The sequence below is a fragment of the Coregonus lavaretus genome (genome assembly GCF_964263955.1).
Source record: "Coregonus lavaretus genome assembly, chromosome: 38".
Lineage (NCBI taxonomy): Eukaryota > Metazoa > Chordata > Actinopteri > Salmoniformes > Salmonidae > Coregonus > Coregonus lavaretus.
The window spans coordinates 21451163-21467389 of NC_140025.1; the positions used below are offsets into that span (position 1 = coordinate 21451163).

At 42.6% G+C, this 16227-nt stretch overlaps 1 protein-coding gene across 3 annotated transcripts in view; it reads left to right on the forward strand.

Moving 5' to 3' along the window:
- Window positions 1–8858, forward strand: part of LOC311112552 (centrobin-like) — a 38541-nt gene extending 29683 nt beyond the window's left edge. For 2 of the 3 annotated variants that reach the window (XM_084155689.1, XM_084155690.1), the window contains exons 18-21: window positions 6186–6240; window positions 6343–6453; window positions 6549–6648; window positions 8612–8858. In XM_084155689.1, coding sequence (XP_084011815.1) covers window positions 6186–6240; window positions 6343–6453; window positions 6549–6648; window positions 8612–8780 — 435 coding nt within the window. In that variant the 3' untranslated portion in view covers window positions 8781–8858. The remainder of the gene's footprint in view (window positions 1–6185; window positions 6241–6342; window positions 6454–6548; window positions 6649–8611) is intronic. The other variant, XM_084155691.1, reaches the window with a different exon arrangement.
- Window positions 8859–16227: the final 7369 nt, after the last annotated feature.

The following is a 16227-nucleotide window of genomic DNA, read 5'->3' on the forward strand; positions in this document are numbered from 1 at the left end:
GCATTTAGCACATGTTAGACAGTTAACTTAATAGTTTAAAGATTTCAAGCTGGCAAACATTTAGTTGTGAATTAAATATTGTAATTAGATCACCTGGCACATGCTGCACAACCGTGAGTGACTCACAAGACTCCCGTCTCTCGTCGTTGTGTGCTTGTAAACAAACACCACGTGACTTCAAAGAAATAGTTTAAACGGTATTGACGGTATTGAAAAAAACATCCCGTGGCTTTTTCCAAATACCCCGGTATATGGTATACCATCCATGCCTAGCTGCTGCATTTAACATTCAGCAAACGAGCTTGTATTCCTTTTCAAATAGTCTATTAGTATAAGAAATGCAACAACATCAAAATTCCAGCAAGTTATTCTATGGGACTCCAAGAGCTAAGCAGCATTTTTTAAGGAGAGAGGCCAGTGGAGTGCAGGTGCTTATTGCGCAAAAGACAGAGGCTATAAGTTAGAAGCTTACGCATAACACATCCTTTATTTGCTAAATATATGGCTAATACTGCATTGAATGTGTTACCTAAAAGAGGTAGGCTAGGACATCTATATACAGCTCTGGAAAAAATTAAGAGACCACTGCAAATTTCTCTTAAATAAGCATCTCTACATGTATGACAGCCATTCCAGTGTCTGTTGCATTCCAACACAGGCACACCTCATTCTACTGAATTAGGTACTGATTAGGTGATCACCTGAACCAAATCTTATTTAACGAGGAAAAGTATAAAAACCACTGCTGTGGTCATCACTATCCTATTGCAATAGGACCAGCTGAATGGCAAAAACAGTGCTAATAGTACCTCAAAAGTAATATTAATCAAAACATAACTATTGACCATGCCAAAAGAGTTGAAAAGGAACGTTTTGAGTGAGGAAAAGAAGGGTTAAATTCTGGCTTTACTGGCAGAGGGATACAGTGAGCGTCAGGTTGCTTCCATCCTTAAAATGTCAAAGACGGCGGTTCATAAGAACAAGGTCAAGCAGCAGACATTGGGGACAACAAAGCTACAGACCTGCAGAGGGCGAAATCAACTCTCTACTGACCGGATGACCGCCAGCTCATTCGAATGTCACTCAACAACCGTAGGATGACATCAAGTGACCTACAAAAATAATGGCAAACGGCAGCTGGGGTGAAGTGCACGGCGAGGACGGTTCGGAACAGGCTCCTAGGGGTAGGGCTGAAGTTGTGCAAAGCTAGAATAAAGCCCTATATCAATGAGAAGCAAAGAAGAGCCAGGCTGAGGTTTGCAAAAGACCGTAAGGATTGCATCGTAGAGGACTGGAGTAAGGTCATCTTCGCTGATGAGTCCAATTTTCAGCTTTGCCCAACACCTGGTCGTCTAATGGTCAGATGGAGACCTGGAGAGGCCTACAAGCCACAGTGTCTCGCACCCACTGTGAAATTTGGTGGAGGATCGGTGATGATCTGGGGGTGCTTCAGCATGGCTGGAATCGGGCAGATTTGTCTTTGTGAAGGACGCATGAATCAAGCCACGTACAAGGTTGTCCTGGAAGAAAACTTGCTTCCTTTTGCTCTGACATTGTTCCCCAACTCTGAGGATTGGTTTTTCCAGCAGGACAGTGCGCCTTGCCACACAGCCAGGTCAATCAAGGTGTGGATGGAGGACCACCAGATCAAGACCCTGTCATGGCCAGCTCAATCTCCAGACCTGAACCCCATTGAAAACTTCTGGAATGTGATCAAGAGGAAGATGGTCACAAGCCATCAAACAAAGCCGAGCTGCTTGAATTTTTGCGCCAGGAGTGGCATAAAGTCACCCAACATCAATGTGAAAGACTGGTGGAGAAAGTTGAAATTTGTAATTGAAAATCAGGGTTATTCCACCAAATATTGATTTCTGAACTCTTCCTAAGTTAAAACATTAGTATTGTGTTGTTTAAAAATTAACATGAACTTATTTTCTTTGCATTGTTCGAGGTCTGAGAAAACTGCATTTTTTTTGTTATTTTGACCAGTTGTCATTTTCTGCAAATAAATGCTCTAAATGACAAAAAAAATATTTGGAATTTGGGAGAAATGTCAGTAGTTTATAGAATAAAACAAAAATGTTAATTTTACCCAAACACATACCTATAAATAGTAAAACCAGAGAAACTGATAATTTTGCAGTGGTCTCTTATTTTTTTCCAGAGCTGTGTGTGTGTATATATATATATATATAATCCAGAAAATCACATTGTAGGATTTTTTATGAATTTATTTGCAAATTATGGTGGAAAATACATTTTTGGTCAATAACAAAAGTTTCTCAATACTTTGTTATATACCCTTTGTTGACAATGACACAGGTCAAACGTTTTCTGTAAGTCTTCACAAGGTTTTCACACACTGTTGCTGGTATTTTGGCCCATTCCTCCATGCAGATCTCCTCTAGAGCAGTGATGTTTTGGGGCTGTCGCTGGGCAACACGGACTTTCAACTCCCTCCAAAGATTTTCTATGGGGTTGAGATCTGGAGACTGGCTAGGCCACTCCAGGACCTTGAAATGCTTCTTACGAAGCCACTCCTTCTTTGCCCGGGCGGTGTGTTTGGGATCATTGTCATGCTGAAATACCCAGCCACGTTTCATCTTCAATGCCCTTGCTGATGGAAGGAGGTTTTCACTCAAAATCTCACGATACATAGCCCCATTCATTCTTTCCTTTACACGGATCAGTCGTCCTGGTCCCTTTGCAGAAAAACAGCCCCAAAGCATGATGTTTCCACCCCCATGCTTCACAGTAGGTATGGTGTTCTTTGGATGCAACTCAGCATTCTTTGTCCTCCAAACACGACGAGTTGAGTTTTTACCAAAAAGTTATATTTTGGTTTCATCTGACCATATGACATTCTCCCAATCCTCTTCTGCATCATCCAAATGCACTCTAGAAAACTTCAGACGGGCCTGGACATGTACTGGCTTAAGCAGGGGGACACGTCTGGCACTGCAGGATTTGAGTCCCTGGCGGTGTAGTGTGTTACTGATGATAGGCTTTGTTACTTTGGTCCCAGCTCTCTGCAGGTCATTCACTAGGTCCCCCCGTGTGGTTCTGGGATTTTTGCTCACCGTTCTTATGATCATTTTGACCCCACGGGGTGAGATCTTGCGTGGAGCCCCAGATCGAGGGAGATTATCAGTGGTCTTGTATGTCTTCCATTTCCTAATAATTGCTCCCACAGTTGATTTCTTCAAACCAAGCTGCTTACCTATTGCAGATTCAGTCTTCCCAGCCTGGTGCAGGTCTACAATTTTTTTTCTGGTGTCCTTTGACAGCTCTTTGGTCTTGGCCATAGTGGAGTTTGGAGTGTGACTGTTTGAGGTTGTGGACAGGTGTCTTTTATACTGATAACAAGTTCAAACAGGTGCCATTAATACAGGTAACGAGGGGAGGACAGAGGAGCCTCTTAAAGAAGAAGTTACAGGTCTGTTAGAGCCAGAAATCTTGCTTGTTTGTAGATGACCAAATACTTATTTTCCACCATAATTTGCAAATAAATTCATTAAAAATCCTACAATGTGATCTTCTGGATTTTTTTTCCAATATTTGTCTGTCATAGTTGACGTGTACCTATGATGAAAATTACAGGCCTCTCTCATCTTTTTAAGTGGGAAAACTTGCACAATTGGTGGCTGACTAAATACTTTTTTCCCCCACTGTATATATATTATTATTAAAAACAGAAATACCTTATTTACGTAAGTATTCAGACTCTTTGCTATGGGACTCGAAATTGAGCTCAGGAGCATCCTGTTTCCATTGATCATCCTTGAGATGTTTCTACAACTTGGAGTCCACCTGTGGTAAATTTAAATTGATTGGACATAATTTGGAAAGGCACACACCTGTCTATATAAGGTCCCACAGTTGACAGTGCATGTCAGAGCAAAAACCAAGCCATGAGGTCGAAGGAATTGTCTGTAGAGCTCCGAGACAGGATTGTGTCGAGGCACAGATCTGGGCAAGGGTACCAAAAAATGTTTACAGCATTGAAGAAGCTTGGAACCACCAAGACTCTTCCTAGAGCTGGCCGCCCGGCCAAACTGAGCAATCAGGGGAGAAGGGCCTTGGTCAGGGAGGTGACCAAGAACCCGATGGTCCCTCTGACAGAGCTCCAGAGTTCCTCTGTGGAGATGGGAGAACCTTCCAGAAGGACAACCATCTCTGCAGCACTCCACCAATCAGGGCATTACGGCAGAGTCGTCAGACAGAATCCGCTCCTCAGTAAAAGGCACATGACAGCCCCTAAAGGACTCTCAGACCATGAGAAACAAGATTCTCTGGTCTGATGAAACCAAGATTGAACTATTTGGCCTGAATGTCTGGAGGAAACCTGGCACCATCCCTACGGTGAAGCATGGTGGTGGCAGGATCATGCTGTGGGGATGTTTTTCAGCGGCAGGGACTGGGAGACTCGTCAGGATCGAGGCAAAGATGAACAAAGTACAGAGAGATCCTTGATAAAAACCTGCTCCAGAGCGCTCAGGACCTCAGATTGGGATGAAGGTTCACCTTCCAACAGGATAAAGACCCTAAGCACACAGCCAAGACAACTCAGGAGTGGCTTCGGGACAAGTCTCAATGTTATTAAGTGGCCCAGCCAGAGTCCGGACTTGAACCCAATCAAACATCTCTGGAGAGACCTGAAAATAGCTGTCCATCCAGCAACACTCTCCATCCAACCTGACAGAGCTTGAGAGGATCAGCAGAGAAGAATGGGAGAAACTCCCCAAATACAGGTGTGTCAAGCTTGTAGTGTGATTCCCAAGAAGACTCGAAGGCTGTAATCGCTGCCAAAGGTGCTTCAACAAAGTACTGAGTAAAGGGTCTAAATACTTATAAATGTGATATTTCCTGGTTGTTTTAAAAATACATTTGCAAATATTAATACAAAACCGTTTTTGCTTTGTCATTATGGGGTAGTGTGTAGATTGAGAGAACATTATTTAATCAATTTTAATAAGGCTGTAACGTAACAAAATATGGAAAAAGTCAAGGGGTCTGAATACTTTCCAAAAATCTAATTGTATTTGTCTCATGCGCCGAATACAATAGGTGTAGACCTTACAGTGAAATACTTACTTACAAACCCTTAACCAACAATGCAGTTCAAGAAACAGAGTTAAGAAAATATTTACTAAATAAAGTAAAATAAAAAATAAAAATCTTGATTAGATAAGTGTTCAAACCCCTGAGTCAATACATGTTAGAATCACCTTTGGCAGTGATTACAGCTAACAGTCATTCTGGGCAAGTCTAAGAGCTTTCCACACCTGGATTGTGCAACAGTCCCATTATTATTTTCAAAATTATTCAAACTCTGTCAAATTGGTTGTTGATCATTGCTGGTCAACCATTTTTCAGGTCTTGCCATAGATTTCCAAGTCTATTTAAGTCAAAACTGTAACTCGGCCACTCAGGAGCATTCACTTTCTTCTTGGTAAGCAACTCCAGTGTAGATTTGGCCTTGTGTTTTAGGTTATTGTCCTGCTGAAAGGTGAATTCATCTCGGTGTCTGGTGATAAGCACACTGAACCAGGTTTTCCTCTAGGATTTCACCTGTGCTTAGCTCCATTCTGTTTCTTTTTTATCCTAAAAAACTCCTGTTCTTAACGATTACAAGCATACCCATAACAAGATGCTTGAAAATATGGAGAGTGGTACTTAGTAATGTGTTGTATTGGATTTGCCCCAAACATAACACTTTTGTATTCAGGACAAAAAGTTGATTGCTTTGCCACATTTTTTGCAGTATTACTTTAGTGCCTTGTTGCAAACTTGATTTATGTTCTGGAATATTGTTATTCTGTACAATTCTGTCAATTAGGTTAGTATTGTGTAGTAACTACAATGTTGTTGATCCATCCTCAGTTTTCTCCCATCACAGCCATTTAACTGTTTTAAAGTCACCATCGGCTTCATGGTGAAATCCCTGAGTGGTTATTTCCTCTCCGGCAAGGGAATTAGGAAGGACGCCTTTATCTTTGTAGTGACTGGGTGGGTGGGTGGGTGTATTGATACACCATCCAAAGTGTAATTAATAACAAAGGGATATTTCATGTCTACGTTTTTTTTTAATCTACCAATAGGTGCCCTTCTTTGCGAGGCATTGGGAAACCTATGAACTGCCTAGTAAGGGAAACTAATGAGACCCCTCTCTCCATCTGTCTCAGTTATTAGATCGTTCTCCAGGAGAGCCCGTGGAGAGTCCAGCTCAGGACAACACAGGTAACCATGGCAACTAGTAACCTAACATTACAAGGTTCAATTACCTCAAGGGGAGTGAAGCGTTATGTGTGTGCTATTTACCTGGGGTTTGTGTGTGTGTAGGTCTGGGGTCGTCGTGGGACAGTGTGAAGTCTCAGCCTCACGCCCCTCTGGACACCCCCTCCTCCCCTGGAGACAAAACCAGACACCCCACACACACTCCAGCTAACACAGGTGTGCTGCACACACACACATATACAAACACAAAAATAGCCTGGGAATATCTCATTTCAGTTTAAAAACCCTCCTCCGCCCCTGTGTGTGTGCAGGTCTGGTGTCAGCCCAGCTCAGGTCTCTCCTGGCGCAGTTCCCATCCCAGCCTGACAGGGAAGCGCTCTCTCTGCAGTTGCTGTCTATGCTGACCCATGGGTAAACCACAGACACACACCCCCTATGAACCTACCTGTCCACAACAAACATTTAACAAGCTGTACTTTAGAATGTTATTGGAACTCAGTGCATTCAGACTGCAGTCTATTGTGAGTGTTGTGTGTGTATTAAGGTTTGTGTTTCGTATTGTCTATTTTTTATTTACCTTAATTTAATCAGGGAGTCACCATTGAGACCAGTGTCTCTTACGAGGGAGCTCTGCATATACAGTGGGGAGAACAAGTATTTGATACACTGCCGATTTTGCAGGTTTTCCTACTTACAAAGCATACAGAGGTCTGTAATTTCTATCATATGTACACTTCAACTGTGAGAGACGGAATCTAAAACAAAAATCCAGAAAATCACATTGTATGATTTTTAAGTAATTAATTTGCATTTTATTGCATGACATAAGTATTTGATACATCAGAAAAACAGAACTTCATATTTGGTACAGAAACCTTTGTTTGCAATTACAGAGATCATACGTTTCCTGTAGGTCTTGACCAGGTTTGCACACACTGCAGCAGGGATTTTGGCCCACTCCTCCATACAGACCTTCTCCAGATCCTTCAGGATTCGGTGCTGTCGCTGGGCAATACGGACTTTCAGCTCCCTCCAAATATTTTCTATTGGGTTCAGGTCTGGAGACTGGCTAGGCCACTCCAGGACCTTGAGATGCTTCTTACGGAGCCACTCCTTAGTTGCCCTGGCTGTGTGTTTCGGGTCGTTGTCATGCTGGAAGACCCAGCCATGACCCATCTTCAATGCTCTTACTGAGGGAAGGAGGTTGTTGGCCAAGATCTCGCGATACATGGCCCCATCCATCCTCCCCTCAATACGGTGCAGTCGTCCTGTCCCCTTTGCAGAAAAACATCCCCAAAGAATGATGTTTCAACCTCCATGCTTCACGGTTGGGATGGTGTTCTTGGGGTTGTACTCATCCTTATTCTTCCTCTAAACACGGCGAGTGGAGTTTAGACCAAAAAGCTCTATTTTTGTCTCATCAGACCACATGACCTTCTCCCATTCCTCCTCTGGATCATCCAGATGGTCATTGGCAAACTTCAGACGGGCCTGGACATGCGCTGGCTTGAGCGGGGGGACCTTGCGTGCACTGCAGGATTTTAATCCATGACAGCGTAGTGTGTTACTAATGGTTTTCTTTGAGACTGTGGTCCCAGCTCTCTTCAGGTCATTGACCAGGTCCTGCCGTGTAGTTCTGGGCTGATCCCTCACCTTCCTCATGATCATTGATGCCCCACGAGGTGAGATCTTGCATGGAGCCCCAGATCGAGGGTGATTGACCGTCATCTTGAACTTCTTCCAAATTCTAATAATTGCGCCAACAGTTGTTGCCTTCTCACCAAGCTGCTTGCCTATTGTCCTGTAGCCCATCCCAGCCTTGTGCAGGTCTACACTTTTATCCCTGATGTCCTCACACAGCTCTCTGGTCTTGGCCATTGTGGAGAGGTTGGAGTCTGTTTGATTGAGTGTGTGGACAGGTGTCTTTTATACAGGTAACGAGTTCAAACAGGTGCAGTTAATACAGGTAATGAGTGGAGAACAGGAGGGCTTCTTAAAGAAAAACTAACAGGTCTGTGAGAGCCGGAATTCTTACTGGTTGGTAGGTGATCAAATACTTATGTCATCCAATAAAATGCAAATTAATTACTTAAAAATCATACAATGTGATTTATATTCCATCTCTCACAGTTGAAGTGTACCTATGATAAAAATGACAGACCTCTACATGCTTTGTAAGTAGGAAAACCTGCAAAATCGGCAGTGTATCAAATACTTGTTCTCCCCACTGTACAATTTAATGAAATACATAACAAATAAAATACAGCACAACACATATTGAACAGGCAAACATAAATGTACACAATATTCACAAAACACAGTCAACTAAAACAAACACATTCTTCATTATAAAAATCCTCTCCGGTCTGTATAGGTCTGATGGTGAGTGTGAAGAGAAGCCGAGCCGCCTGAAGAAGATAGACCCACTCCTCCGGAACTCTGGGGTGTCCCGGGTAGCTAGTCAGGGGTCTGGGGTGAGGGGTCAGGTGCCGGGTATGAGGGGCAGAAGGGGGTGGCAAGGAAGGGGGGGAGCGTGGAGATGATGTTTTTTTTAAAGCTGTTTGAATGTTTCACCACATCACATATGTTTGTGACTGTTATTAAAATCCACTTTTTCTACTCATGAGGTTCTGTGTGTATGCTTCACACAAAACTTCAAAGACGTTTGCAAATGAGAGAATAGAAACATTATCTCCCTCGTCCCTCTCTCACTCATATTAGGAAGTGTGTGAGGCCACTTCCTGAGTACGGTCCAGTTTCGACCACTTAAATGTCTGACAATCTCCACTCACTCACTGATCCCTGATGCACTTTCTTGCACACATTGATCCTCTGATCCCACAACATAGGAAAAAGAAGGTAGAGAAGCCCCCTCTTTCTGTCCCTCTCGTTCTATCTGATGACCATAGAGATGGGGCTGTGGTCTGGTGTAATGCTGGTTTAAGGCTCTCTGGAGTATCTGGTGTTGGAATATGAGGATTTTTTTGTCAGCGCTGTGTGTGCCTGGCCATCAGCGCACTGTGAGTGTGTAGAGCTCTGAGGTAGGACTGTGTTTCTGACAGCAACCAGCTGCACCAGGTGAAACAGTCATAACGTTGCAGATATTCACAGAGTGTACAAAACATTAAGAATACCTGCTCTTTCCATGACAAAGACTGACCAGGTGAATCCAGGTGAAAGCTATTATCCCTTATTGATGTCACTTGTTAAATCCACTTTACTCAGTGTAGATGAAGGGGAGGAGACTGGTTTAAAGAAGGATTTTTAAGACTGGAGATGTGGATTGTGTATGTGTGCCATTCAGAGGGTGAATGGACAAGAAAAAATATTTAAGTACCTTTGAATGAGGTATGGTAGTAGGTGCCAGGCGCACCAGTTTGTGTCAAGAACTGCAACACTGCTGGGTTTTTCACGCTCAAAAGTTTCTGGTGTATCAAGAATGGTCCACCACCGAAAGGACATCCAGCCAACTTGACACAACTGTGGGAAGCATTGGAGTCAACATGGGCCAGCATCCCTGTGGAACACTTTCGAAACCTTGCCCCGACGAATTGAGGCTGTTCTGAGGGCAGAAGGGGGTGCAACTCAATATTATGTATATTTGTTTTGTACATTCAGCACAATCAGACATAAACACATCACCACAAGCAACAAATGATAGCAACAGGAAAAAACAAGCATCACCCCTGGCCATTAATGGCAGCTATAGCCCTAGGGATAAAGGAGCATCGACCTCTGGCGATACAACGCAGCTGGAACTCCTGTTATAGGGGTTGCGATTGGTCCCCCCAAGATAGAGGTAACCTTGAGTAACACGTTTGTTTTAAGAGGTAACGAAGGCTGCTTAAACTGACCCCTGTAATCTTAGAATACAGTGCCTTCAGAAAGTATTCAGACCCCTTGACTTTTTCCACATTTTGTTACGTTACAGCCTTACTCTAAAATTGATTAAATAAAACAATGTCCTCAGCAATCTACCCCATAATGACAAAGATAAAACATGTTTATTGATTTTTGGGGGGCAAATTTATAAAAAATACAAATACCTTATGTACAGTGGATATAAAAAGTCTACACACCCCTGTTAAAATGCCAGGTTTTTTGATGTAAAAGAATGAGAAAAAGAGAAATCATGTCAGAACTTTTTCCACTGTTAATGTGACTTATAATGTGAACAATTCAATTGAAAAACAAACTGAAATCTTCAAGGGAGTAAAACGAAAAATAAAAACCTTACAATAACCTGGTTGCATAAGTGTACACCCTCTTATAACTGGGGATGTGGCTGTGTTCAGAATTAACCAATCACATTCAAACTCATGTTAAATACAAGTCATTACACACCTGCCATCATTTAAAGTGACTGATTAATCACAAATAAAGTTAAGCTGTTCTAGCAGGATTTTCCTGACATTTTCTTAGTTGCATCTCAGAGCAAAAGCCATGGTCCGCAGAGAGCTTCCAAGGCATCAGAGGGATCTTATTGTTGAAAGATATCAGTCAGGAGAAGGGTACAAAATAATTTCCAAATCATTAACTATACCATGGAACACAGTGAAGACAGTCATCATCAAGTGGAGAAAATATGGCACAACAGAGACATTACCAAGAACTGGACATCCTTCCAAAATGTATGAAAAGACGAGAAGAAAACTGGTCAGGGAGGCTTCCAAGGGGCCTACAGCAACATTAAAGGAACTGCAGGAATTTCTGGCAAGTACTGGCTGTGTACTACATGTGACAACAATCTCCCGTATTCTTCATATGAATGGGCTATGGGGTAGGGTGGCAAGACGGAAGCCTATTCTTACAAAGAAAAACATCCAAGCCCGGCTGAAGTTTGCAAAAACAAACATCAAGTCCCCCAAAAGCACGTGGGAAAATGTGTTATGGTCTGATGAAACCAAGGTTGAACTTGTTGGCCATAATTCCAAAAGGTATATTTGGCGCAGAAACAACACTGCACATCACCTAAAGAACACCATACCCACAGTGAAGCATGGTGGTGGCAGCATCATGCTTTGGGGCTGTTTTTCTTCATCTGGAACCGGGGCCTTAGTCAGGGTGGAGGGAATTATGAACAGTTACAAATACCAGGCAATTTTGCCACAAAACCTTCAGGCGTCCGTTAGAAAGCTGAAGAGGAAGTTTACCTTTCAGCACGACAACGACACAAAGCAAACATCCAAATCCACAAAAGCATGGCTTCACCAGAAGAAGATTAACGTTTTGGAATGGCCCAGCCAGAACCCAGATCTGAATCCAATTGAACATCTCTGGGGTGATCTGAAGAGGGCTGTGCGCAGGAAATGTCCTCGCAACCTGACAGATTTGGAGCGCTTTTACAAAGAAGAGTGGGCAAATATTGCCACGTCTAGATGTGCCATGCTAATAGACTCCTACCCAAAAAGACTGAGTGCTGTAATAAAATCAAAAGGTGCTTCAACAAAGTATTAGTTTAAGGGTGTGCACACTTATGCAACCAGGTTATTGTGAGTTTTTTTTCTTTTCTTTTTTTTTCCTCAAAGATTTCAGTTTGTTTTTCAAATGAATTGTTCACATTATAGGTCACATTAAAGGTGGAAAAAGTTCTGACATGATTTACCTGTCTTATCTTTAACATCACAAAAACCTGGCATTTTAACAGGGGTGTGTAGACTTTTTATATCCACTGTAAGTATTCAGACCGTTTGCTATGAGACTCGAAATTGAGTTTAGGTGCATCCTGTTTCCATTGATCATCCTTTAGATGTTTCTACAACTTGATTGGAGTCCACCTGTGGTAAATTATATTGATTGGACATGATTTGGAAAGGCACACACCTGTCTATATAAAATCCCACAGTTGACAGTGGATGTCAGAGCAAAAACCAAGCCATGAGGTCGAAGGAATTGTCTGTAGAGCGCCAAGACAGGATTGTGTCGAGGCACAGATCTGGGGAAGGGTATCAAAACATTTCTGAAGCATTGAAGGTCCCCAAGAACACAGTGGGTTCCATCATTCTTAAATGGAAGCAGTTTGGAACCACCAAGACTCTTCCTAGAGCTGGCCGCCCCGCCAAACTGAGCAATCGGGGGAGAAGGGCCTTTGTCAGGGAGATGACCAAGAACCCGATGGTCACTCTGTCAGAGCTCTAGAGTTCCTCTGTGGAGATGGGAGAACCTTCCAGAAGGACAACCATCTCTGCAGCACTCCACCAATCAGGCCCTTATGGTTAACTGGCTAGACGGAAGCCACTCCTGAGTAAAAGGCACATGACAGCCCGCTTGGAGTTTTCCAAAAGGCACCTAAAGAACTCTCAGACCATGACAAACAAGATTCTCTGGTCTGATGAAACCAAGATTGAACTCTTTGGCCTGAATGCCAAGCGTCACGTCTGGAGGAAACCTGGCACAATCCCTACGGTGAAGCATGGTGGTGGGAACATCATGCTGTGGGGATGTTTTTCAGCGGCAGGGACTGGGAGACTAGTCAGGATCGAGGCAAAGATGAAGGGAGCAAAGTACAGAGATCCTTGATGAAAACCTGCTCAGGACCACAGACTGGGGCGAAGGTTCACCTTCCAACAGGACAACGATCCTAAGCACACAACCAAGACAATGCAAGAGTGGCTTCGGGACAAGTCTCTGAATGTTCTTGAGTGGCCTAGCCAGAGCCCGGACTTCAACCCGATCGAACATCTCTGAAGAGACCTGAAAATAGCTGTGCAGCAACGCTCTCCATCCAACCTGACAGAGAGGATCTGCAGAGAAGACGGGAGAAACTCCCCAAATACAGGTGTGCCAAGCTAGTAGCGTCATACCCAAGAAAAAGTCATCACTGCCAAAGGTGCTTCAACAAAGTACTGAGTAAAGGGTCTGACTACTTATGTAAATGTGATATTTCCGTTATTTTATTTTGATAAATTAGCAAACATTTCAAAAAAACGTTTTTTGTTGTCATTATGGGGTATTGTGTGTAGATTGATGAGGGGAACAAATAAAATAACCCATTCTAGAATAAGGCTGTAACATAACAAAATGTGGAAAAAGTCAAGGGGTCTGAATACTTTCCGAATGCACTGTATATGTAGCAGAAAAGCTGTAAAAACCCAAGAATATATGTGTCCTCCGAAGAGGGATGGATAAAAAAAAAAAAAAAAGACTAATAAAAGATCTGTAAAACGTTGTGCTCTATCCGTTCTCCCCAATTAAGGTGCCACCATCCTCCTGTGATTGAGATGCAGACTATGCAAATATCTCTAGTTTAAACAGATTCGATTTCCGCAGGGGTGCGGACATTGACTCTAGGGGTATCTCATGATATATTCTGTGCACAAACATGGTTGGATATAGTCTGGTTGAAATCTAACTTGAAGTCCTGACTTCAGAGACTGGAAAGGCTCCTTGATGTTGTCAGCACGAATTGTCGATAATGAAGGGACTGTGCTTTTTACTGGTTGGTTCTCTTTGTGTAGGGTTGCAAAGCTACCGGTAATTTACCAAAGTTACCGAAATCTTCAGTAATTTGGGAAATGAACAGGTAATCTATGGCAATCTGTGGTAACTTTGGTAATTTATACTAGAATAACTTTATTTTATTATTCATATATGGTTCAATAGAAAATAGCAAAAGCTGAAGAACATACGCACATCCAGGTACTTTCCGCAGCTGCTAGAGTTGTAGGCAAATTTGTGAAAAGCAGAAAGGAAAACGCCGCTCTACAGATCTCTATAGCAAACCTACGGACAGGATTACCCTCCTTAGAGGTGACAGCTTTCATCCATGTCCACTTATTAAAAGTCTCCCTATAAGTCAATTCAGTTGCATCAGAAGAATATACAGCTCTGATGCTTCTTATCAGAAACAGACCACGGACCTCGCACAGAGGTTTAAGGAAAGGGGGTTCAAGGACAATTGGGTAAAACATGCCAATGATTGTTTTGAAGGACTAACACAGCTGGAAAGCCTTCAACCAAAAGTTAAAGAAAAAGCATAACATGTCCCCTCATGCTTTACGCAATACTCACCATTGGGGAAGGCATTTTAGGACATTATTAAGAAGCACTGGTACATTATTGATACTGACCCACAATTGAAATTTTTAAACATCCTCCACGTATGGTCTTTAAAAGACCCCCAAACGTGAGAGACATTGTGGTTAAATCTGATTACCCACCAGAGAAAAGGGAAACTTTCTTGGACAAGGTTCCGGAGGGTTATTACAAATGTGGCCAATGTGCTCAATGCAGCTTCACGTACAAATGCAACTAATTTACCCATCCCCCACAGGACAAAGGCCTGATTACCTTCATGTCCACCAATGTTGTTTACATGTTGAAATGTCCTTGTTGTCTGTCTTACATATGGAAAACCCACATAAGCCTCAAGACACGGATCTGTGAGCACCGTAGCAATATACAGACAGGTGAGACAAAGAAGGGTTGCTGTTCATTTTGTACAAGCTGGACATCCTATTAGTTCTCTGAGATACATTGGAATAGAAATGGTCAAGATGTCATGCAGGGGAGGGGACATTGAGAGGAAACTTCTTCAAAGGGAATCTTTCTGGATCCACAGGCTCAACACACTATCTCCTCTTGGCCTTAACAAGGAGTTTGACTTGTTTTTATAGTTTCAATATGTCCAAATTGTGTGTGTTTTTTTTAAATCCTAATTGAACATTGTATGTATATTACTGTAAATATTGATCACATTCCTTGTATATGATCATATATTTTGATACATTGAATGTTAATATTGTGAACCTATGTTATACATTTTTTACCTCCTGTTTCAGGAAGTGATGTCACTGAGTATTGCCCCTATATATAGGACCTTCCACCCCCACCTGGGATATGGATGCCTTATGAAGACCTAAGGGTCGAAACGTTGTTATAAATAAATATAACCTGGGAGCATGAGCAGCAGTGTGTGGCGTTTTCCTTTCTGTTTTTCAATAGAAAATAGCCTAATTAATGAGAAAAGCATCTAATCAACAATGGCATTATTTTCAATTAACTCTGCAACTCTTCCAACTATTAACTTTTTTCACAACTGCCACCAGTTTGGCGCCAAAACATTTACAACATTTTACATAGTAAAATAAATAACAGTGTGTCATTTTTTTATTTTATTTATGCTGAAACCCTGATTTTTTACCTATATATTTTACTTGACAATTGGTTCTGGTGTTGTCCCTAAGATCTGGAAAGCAGCACGTCCTCCCACTACATAAAGGAGGAGATCGGAGGAGATCCTTCTGACTTAGGTAACTACCGTCCAATTTCCAAATGATCTTGCCTTTCCAAAGTTTTAGAATGCCTGACTAACTTTCAGCTAAGAACGTTTTGTAACTTCTCACCCTATTCTTAATGTGCACCAATCTGGTTTTAGACCTGGACATAGCACAGTTTCAGCTGCTATACTTATTTTAGATGATGTGTTAAATTGCTTGGATCATAAAAATAATTGTGCTGCCTTATTTATAGACCTGTCCAAGGTCTTCGATACCGTTGACCATCACATTCTTATTCAAAGGTTGACTGATATAGGCCTGGATCAGGCTTCATGCAAGTGGTTGGAAAATCATCTTTTACATTTACATTTTTTACATTTTTAGTCATTTAGCAGACGCTCTTATCCAGAGCGACTTACAGTTTATTTTTTCATACTGGCCCCCCTTGGGAATCGAACCCACAACCCTGGCGTTGCAAACGCCATGCTCTACCAACTGAGCTACATCCCTGCCGGCCATTCCCTCCCCTACCCTGGACGACGCTGGGCCAATTGTGCGCCGCCCCATGGGTCTCCCGGTCACGGCCGGCTACGACAGAGCCTGGATTCGAACCAGGATCTCTAGTGGCACAGCTAGCACTGCGATGCAGTGCCTTAGACCACTGCGCCACTCGGGAGACATCTGTCAGACAGGACTCAATGGCTGTGTCCCAATCCAAAGGCAGCTGCCTACCTTCATCCAAAAGGCACATACCATAGTAGGTAGCACTTTT